General features: G+C 28.6%; 1 protein-coding gene across 1 annotated transcript; it reads left to right on the forward strand.

The window, feature by feature from the left end:
* Window positions 1-8,171: 8,171 nt before the first annotated feature.
* On the forward strand, window positions 8,172-8,687 carry LOC116137341. Its single transcript, XM_031423029.1, has one exon. The coding sequence runs from the start codon at window positions 8,172-8,174 to the stop codon at window positions 8,685-8,687; it is 516 nt and encodes a 171-aa protein (XP_031278889.1).
* Window positions 8,688-9,305: the final 618 nt, after the last annotated feature.

A 9,305-nucleotide genomic window follows, 5' to 3' on the forward strand; every position in this document is an offset into this window, starting at 1 on the left:
GATTTTCCTTCAACATTTGAACCAAATAGCATTCACAACTTGGGCTTGGACCAATGAAGCTTCTTCCCACTTGATCTCCATGACTTGGGCTACAAAAAAGGGTATGTACCATGTCTTGGACCCTTAACACCTCTTGGACAAGTTTGTGAGCTTCCTTGAGTGCTTGGGCCGAATGTTGTTCATCTTGGGCTCTTGAATCTTCAATAAACTCTCTTGCATGTTTAAAGAACATGATGGGCTTGGATTCTCATTATTCACAGGCTTCACATTTTTGAGGTAAATAATACAACCTATCAAAAGCTTTGTTCCTTGGAAAAAAAAAATTAAATTTATGAATACAAGAATATTACGAAAATATTTTCATCTAGAGTAATATGAAAAATATAGAAAATAAATCAAAATAGTATAGATGGTGTAGCCACCATTGTAATAGTGTTAACATCAATTAAGTTATTAGCTAAATAAATTTAAAAATAAATCAAAACAAATGTTTTAAATATCTTGTAACAAGGTTAATTCTAAGTCATCAAGTAAGTCTATATTATACAAGATAGGAAAAATATTAATCAAACTTAAATCTTGCCTATATTAATTCCATCATTACACGCATTTTATTGAATTCTTTTCAAGTTAATTAAGAGATTAAATCTGTTAAATACGGACTAGTTAATCTAATCAAGTTAATTAACGCGATTCCCACTTAAATATCATCTGGTATATATCTAATCAGTTACATATGCATTCATTAATTTGTACTTCAGAAGGCAAATTTTATCAACAATTAGTAACTAACTTCTGAATTTGGGCCATTAATTTTGATTTAAATCAAGAAAAAAAAACCTAAAACATAACAAGAATCGGTGAACAGATTAAACGACAAAGTGGTTTCTAGTTTGCACTAAATGATTATATAAACAGCTTGTGTCTATCTTTCATTTAACCATAATACACCATTCTCTTTGCTTAAGAAGGAGAAAAGAAAGAAAGAAAAATAATGAGCTCTAAGCTGGCTAAAATGGCAGATTTGAGAAGATTTGTTCGTGTAAGTAATGGTTGTTTTGCTTTGAAGAAGACTCGACCCAAGTCTCCCAAACTTGAACAAAGTTCTAATTATGTGCCTGCATGGGTGCAAAAATTTGATCATATTGTGCAATGGAATGATTCGGCTGCTGAAGAGGCTTTCAGGAAAGCAAAGCTTCGGTATTGGTCAGAGATCAATGGTGAGCCATGCCAAATTCCACTTCCAAATCCTGATATGTACATTGATAAAATTGATTGGAACCTTGAAACCGTATGATCCTAATCTGTTACAAGACTTAGATGATGAGATTTCTAGAGGCAAATATCAAAGATCGAATGGGTAAAATAGTAAAGCTGCCTTGAGCTTTAGGTTGAGACTTGGAAAATTTCATATCAAGATAAGATAACATACGTTGTGAATATGAAATTTTCACAGGCTTCACATTTTTTGTTATGTGAGTTATACTAACTATCAATTATTTTGTTAATTTAAAGATGATTGATAAAATTTAGTTTGCACATACAGTATTATTCATATTTCATAGGATTATATTTTAATATTATTTTATTTGATTTTCCAATGCGTAACTAATCTTCATAAGTAATATGTACAGTCAAAATTTCTTGACGTTGTATTAATTTTATTTTATTTCTGTGCCTAGGATTAATGATTCCTAAAATATATTAAAAAAACTATAGCTAAAAAATTAATGATGAAATTAAATAAAAAAAATGTTTTTAATTTTGTCTTATATCTCAAGTTAATCTCCGTAAAAAATAAAATAATGAGCAAATGGTTGTCTTAGGTATCACAGAGTGGAGAGCAAAAGAACGTACAGTACGAAGCACAATTCCAAGAAATCCATGAGCTCCTGAACTTCATAAGGTAATAAAACAAATCTCATTATTGAACATGACACACTCAAGATATATTTCATCAATGATTCAACAAAATATAAAAATATTTATATAAAATAAATATTTTTTTTATATTTACTCCTATATTCAAGTCCATTCATCATGAGAATCGCATAGAGAGATCAACCATTAAGAATCAAGGCATTACATTTTCTGGTAATACACAAGACAAAAGAATTAATTAGTTAAATTAGTGATAATTTGTGTTTTTCTCAAAAGCTATATATATGAATGTTGAATCTTGATTTTGGATAGAAATATATAATCCTATCAAAAACTATGTTATTGAAGAAAATTTCTGAATGCATGTAAAAACTTTATGAAAATACTTTCATGTAAAATAAATGACCCAAAGAAATGAAAAATATCAAGAAGAATAATACCACACATAAAAGCCATATATTATAAACCTTATTTAAAAAATAAAAAAAACTAATGTGATATGGAGAATAGAATTGAAATAAATTAAAATAAGTGTTGTAACAACATCTCCAGTGTTACATAATTTTAATCTCAAGTAAGTCTATATTATACAAGATAGGGAAAATATTAACAAAGTTAAATCTTGCCTATATTAATTCCTTGATAATACACAATTTATTGAAATATTTCATGTTAATTAGACAATATTGCCTACTTGATAAAATCTGAATTAGTTATCCTTTCAGGTAAATACTAATATAACCACAATGCATCACCCTCTTTGCTTAAAAACACAAAATAACAAAGAAACAAAGAAAGAAAACAAATTTATGAGCTCTAAACTAGCTAAATTGCGATTTAGAAGATATGTAGGTTGTAATGCTGTTATGCTTTGAGGAAGACTCGAAACAAGTATTCGAAACGTGAACGAAGTTCTAATATGCCTGCATGGGAGAAAAAATCTGCCTGGAAGTGGGTTCAATTCCATGGTACAAATTAGTGCAATCCAAATGTTTATTCATGAATTTGATCTTGTGTTGAATGGAATGATTCGCTACTGAAGAAGCTTTCAGGAAAGCGAAGCTTCGATATTGGTCATGTAGAATTCCTCTTCCATTCCTGACATGAACATTGATAAAATTGTTGGAAAACTAAAACGATTGATCTTGATCTTTTACAAGGCTCAGATGATGAGGTTTCTCTAGGTGAAAATCAATGAAGGGCCGGAAAGAGAGGAGGGTAAAATTATAAGGCTGCCTTTTGGTTGAGATTTAGTTATCTATTGAAACATAAATTATTGCTAAGAATATTGTAATTTGCTGTTGGTAGTACATTGGATTAATTAATTTGCCTACTTTCTACTAAAATCTTGCCCGTTAGCAAATTATTTAACCTTTTCACATAACAAGCGAGGGAAATTAATCAAAAGAATTCCAACAATACATTCGTTTCAACTTGAAGCTGCTCTATTTAGGAGCATAAGTGCCTTGGTAACCGAACAAATTCCATGATTATAACGGTGACAATATTCAAAAGAATACTCTTCGTACAAGGAAATTTATATAAACTAAACTGACACACCATGTTAATGCCACACGACACGAGGGTCCATATGACATTAAATTATATGAACCCCAATATGGACCCCATACCACATAACACATACATGTTGACCATATGTCATGTCAGTGCACAAATTTCTTATAGGAGAGTTAATTTGTACAGATAATTTTATCTTATTTAAAATCAATAAAGTTTTCTTTACAATAGATTATACAACTACATAAAAATTGCACAAATTTATGTAAAATTATATTGTATCCTTTGTTTTTACCTTTTGGACTCAGCTGTAGTATAGCATTGCTTATTCAAAATAGCCATCAAATAATTCATGGAATTATACTAATTAAATAATAATTTATAATTTCCTCCTATATCTCAGTCCATTTTATCACGAGATTCAGCGTATATAGAGTAACCAACCATTAATAAGTTACATATGGATGAGGGACATTAATTAAATAGCGATAATTGTGTTTTAATGTTCTCAAAGCTATCTAAAGCTACGGACATCGGGTCTTTGCACTAAAAATTTGTATCGCCTATGTGTCCCCCTGACTCACACCAGCAATCCAAATGCAATTAAACATAAATATTTTTCTAGTGAACGGTCGTCATCAAATGGACGGATTTTCATTTAAAGGACGCCCATCCATAATAAAATGGAATAATTTTTTTATAAAAATTAGGGAGTCCATGTAAGTGAACGGCGTCCAATTTGATGGACGACCGTTCACTAGAAAATATTTATTGTTTAATCATGTGTCTGGATTGCTAGTGTGAGTCAGGAGGACACGTAGGCCAGTACACTTTTTCGGTGTAAACCCCCGTTTAAAAAAAAAAAAAACCTAAAATATAACAAGAATCGGTGAACAGATTAAACTACAAATTGGTTTCTAGTTTGTACTTAATGATTATATAAACAGCTTATATCTATCTTTCATTTAACCACAATACACCATTCTCTTTGCTTAAGAAGAAGAAAAGAAAGAAAGAAAAATAATGAGCTCTAAGCTAGCTAAAATGGCAGATTTGAGAAGATTTGTTCATGTAAGTAATGGTTGTTTTTCTTTGAAGAAGACTCGCGCCAAGTCTCCAAAATGTGAACAAAGTTCTAATGTGCCTGCATGGGAGCAAAAATTTGATCATATTTTGGAATGGAATGATTCGGCTGCTGAAGAGGCCTTCAGGAAAGCAAAGCTTCGGTATTGGTCAGAGATCAATGGTGAGCGATGCCAAATTCCACTTCCAAATCCTGATATGTACATTGATAAAATTGATTGGAACCTTGAAACCGTATGATCCTAATCTTTTACAAGACTTAGAAGATGAGACTTCTGGAGGCAAATATCAAAGAACGAGTAAACTTGTAAAGCTGCCTTGAGCTTTAGTTTGAGACTTAGAAAATTTCATATCAAGAAAAGATAACAAACGTTGTGAATATGAAATTTTCACAGGCTTCACATTTTGTGTTATGTGAGTTATACTAACTTTCAATTATTTTGTTAATTTAAAGATGATTAATAAAATTTAGTTTGTACGTACAGTATTATTCATATTTCATAGGATTATATTTTAATATTATTTTATTTGATTTTCCAATGCGTAACTAATCTTCATAAGTAATATGTACAGTCAAAATTTCTTGACGTTGTATTAATTTTATTTTATTTCTGTGCCTAGGATTAATGATTCCTAAAATATATTAAAAAAACTATAGCTAAAAAATTAATGATGAAATTAAATAAAAAAAATGTTTTTAATTTTGTCTTATATCTCAAGTTAATCTCATTATTTGCCTAAATTAATGCTTATCAACCAAATAACCCGTACAAGTTAAAGAATGGGATTATTAATCAAATTTATGTTTTACTTAAAGCTGGATATATATATATATTATCAAATATCAAATCCTATGACATGTTACATATTTAGAGACCTCGCATTTGGGTTGTGTGAGTTATATATATTACCTACCAAAGAACTTATTAGACATATATTAGTTAATTCAAATTGGGTATCATAAGAAAAATATAAAAATAAATGTAATAATATAATTGACTGAAAACATCAATACAGCAAGGAAATTAAATATACTATCTTGTACAATATCCTAAGATAGTATATTTAATTATTTTTCACCATTATCTCGTACAATATTGTAAGATATTATATTTAATTATTTTTCACAAGTACCACAAGCATATAAGCTTGTACACTATTATAACATAAATCTCACTAGTATAAGATATATGTTAATCTAATTCCAGCAGATGAGTTTCAAAGTTTCAATTAAACGTTAATAATATTGAGTATTTTTTTCTTTCTGAAAAATAATAAAGCATCCATTTGAATATGCTAACTGCATACCAAACAATGATAAATTTAAATTGGATTATGTCTTGTATAATTGGATTATTATAAGTTGAAATCTGTTTGAACTGAATTTACTTATTGTATTAATTCGTAAACGGAAGAAAACAAAGACTTCTATTTAAAAAATTCAACAACAATAAAATCAACTCAATGATGAGATAAAATTATCCTATATAAATTTCAAATAGTTAAAAAACAAAATAATTTTTTTTGTTTAATTTACTCCTATATCTCACATCAACAATTAGTAAAGAATTTGTGAATAAAGAACCGGACATTATTTTTTCGGTTGGATTTATAAATAGATAGAAGAAGGAGAAAGTTAATAAGATTTAGATAAATGTGAAAATCTTTCAATTTAGTATAGAAATATAAAATCCTATTACTTGCATATATTTTACATATTCATAGAGAATCAATATATAGGAAAGTGTAAGAGAATTTATAATTACAATTCAAATAAAAGAAAATAAACAAAATTTTCTTTTTGATTTACATTTATAATTTGCATAAATTTCAATTTATAAGTTATATTTTGATCTATGTTATTGTAAATATTAAAGTTGTGAAAAAATATAATTTATTTTACTATTTTACATAAAGACTTATCAGATTTTAAATATTCACAAGAGAGTTATTTTGTGTGAGTCATACTACCTAATTGACAAACTTTATATTTCAAATGAATGCGTAAATTTTATGAAATTATTATCTTGACGATATATCTCATTAGGAAAAGTAGAATAAAAAATTAAATAATATTATGTATATAAATTACATTTAATTTTCTTTTTTCATAAAGAAACCCATGTAGAACAAAAGTAATAGAGGAAAATTAAAATAGATAAATATAATAATCATGAAATTTTGTGGATTTCTTCATTTATTTATTTATTTATTTTTGCAAAGCTTATCCCTTCTCGATATCTTCATGTAATTACTTGGTAAGCAAGATTTGATTTATTTTATTTATTTTGTGCAAAGCTTATGCCATCTCCTTCCATAACAAGGTTGGAAAATCTAGAAATTTCCAAAATATTAACATAACTTCAAATAATAAAAGGACTTGTGACCCAAGTCAAGTCACATCGGATCTCCAAGTAAAAACAAGTCTAGTCACATTGATTTTACGAGTAGCATATACATTGGTCAAAAAGCCCATGGCATCTCAACTTTTCTATATAATTTCAAAGTCTTTAAAAGTGTGTTTCCATTCACATTTTCTCATTTGTATGATTAGTTGGAGCACAAGATGGACTTTCCGTAAAAGTTCCCTTCAGGTCTTATGGTGTCCGAGCGTATCTTAAATAATTCTTCGGAGTTTTGAAGTTGATAATTGAATAAATTAACGTATTTAAACTATTAACAATTTAGGTAAATCGAACTCAAGATCTTTTAAGTAATACATCCAAAAATTCTAATTACTCATTGAACCATTCAGTAATGGTTTTTATTGAATAAAATTCCCCTTCAAATAATATTTACCCTCTACCATTGAATATTAATACTTCATTAATATTTTTTCGTCACCCTTGATTTATTAAATTAAATATCAAAATCTTTGAAAAATACTAATAATGAGAGGTAAATTATTATTTCAAAATCTTTATAATTAATGTATTTAATAACTACTTAATTTAATTTGGTTTCACTGTTAAATTAAATCGTCGTGTGCAGCCGCGTAATTAATATTTTCCACAATAGTAATTTCTATGAAGTTTCCAAAGCCTAGGTCTATTTATCAAATCATGCCGGTAATTTTGGTGATCATTCGTAATTTTATTACCCAACTCAGCGTGATATTTCCTTAAATTTTCAGCATAATTTATAAAACCAAAAACATGCATACAAAATTTATTGTTTAACTCAATGAAGTTCCTCCAAGTTAAAATTAAACACACTCACTGTTAGTGAAAAATATTTTATACCCCTTATAATTATTATTTACCTGCAAGATAATTAAAAACCCTTAGAAAGATATCAAAAAATTTCCTATTAAAGATACTTAATGTCTTATAATTGTAAGTTACGTTTAATATTAATATTAATCGATGTTACAAGAATAAACGAAATAAACCCAATATTAATATTAATCGATGTTACAAGAATAAACGAAATAAACCCTTCTATAAATGGCGGTATTTTAAAGTTTTTCTAATTGATATAATGAGTGCATAATTATCACTTAATAATAATTAATATTTCCATTAATCCTTTTATCAATTTATAAACTTTAAAAGTTTCTTAAGCTATTACAAGAGAAAGCAAAAACCGATACAGTACAGGAGACACTATTTTCTGCTATATATATTTCTATAAGTAGCTTATGTTGCAAACATATTTCAACAGAACACTTCACTCAATAACAGAAAAATATGGCAGCTGTAAGTAATGGCTACAATTCTTGGAGGAGGAGAGCTCACAGAAGCTCAGAACACCGAGCTCAAAGTGTGCCGATATGGGAGAGGAAATTCTGCTGGGAAGTGGGTTCAGTACCATGGAAGAGGATTGTAGAAGCAAAGAAATATATGAATATTTTTGATAGAGTAGTTGAATGGGACGATTCCGCTTGTGAAGAGGCTTTCAAAAAGGCGAAGCTTCGATATTGGTTCAAGATCACTGGCCAGCCACAGAGAATTAGTCTTCCGAATCGGGATATGTTTATTGATGAGATTGATTGGAATGCTGAAATTGATCCGGCAATTTTCCCAGGCTTGGGTGAGTGTTCTGGAGACGATGAAGAGGAACAAGAAGAAGAAGAAGAGAAAGAGAAGAAGAATGTGAACGTCGTGAATAGCTTTGATGTTCCATGGCATCAGATAAAACCTACAGGTTGGGATTTGTATGAACGGAAGTGTCAATCGTTTACAGGAATGGTGGTGGGAGAGTGATCGATCGATGTTGTTTTCGGAAACTCTGATTTAGTTTTCTGACATTTCAGGAAGTTCAATTAAGAGAAGATTAAACTCTTCAACAACACTTTTGTTAGTATTAGGTTGATTATAATACAATAATGTTTAGCAGTTTTGCATTGAGAAGAACATTGTCTTATATTTGCCATTGTTACTTTGGGTTTTGATTTATTTGTTTTTTATATTTATTGTATTCTTATTTGAGATATTGTAATATAAATTTATTATTTTTGAGAAGAATTTGTGAGATTGGATTGTAAATCAATCTTTATTGCCTCTAAAACTATTATAGAATTGATCACTTTTTTAGTAGATAGGTTTCTCGAAGGAGCTTGCTACTTCCATACAATTAACTACTTTGAATTTTCAAAGTCTCAAAGAGTCATCTTATCACCTTTTTTATAAGTTATATCCTTTCTCCTTCCATAACAAGTAATCTCAATGATAGAGAAATTCCCATGATAAGACAACTTTAATCTTCTTCAATAAAACAAAACGTTCTCTATTCAAGTATCCTCAAATTTTAAAAATAGTTAAAAATCGACTTTTATAATTTTTTGAAGTACATAATTGATCTATTTTTAATATTAAATGCAT

The sequence above is a fragment of the Pistacia vera genome, unplaced genomic scaffold (assembly GCF_008641045.1).
Source record: "Pistacia vera cultivar Batoury unplaced genomic scaffold, PisVer_v2 Contig323, whole genome shotgun sequence".
In the NCBI taxonomy this organism is placed as follows: domain Eukaryota; kingdom Viridiplantae; phylum Streptophyta; class Magnoliopsida; order Sapindales; family Anacardiaceae; genus Pistacia; species Pistacia vera.

What these genes read in the sequence shown, in the direction of transcription:
- LOC116137341 (XM_031423029.1), top strand. Translation starts at nt 8,172, where the DNA reads ATGGCAGCTGTAAGTAATGGCTACAATTCTTGGAGGAGGAGAGCTCAC.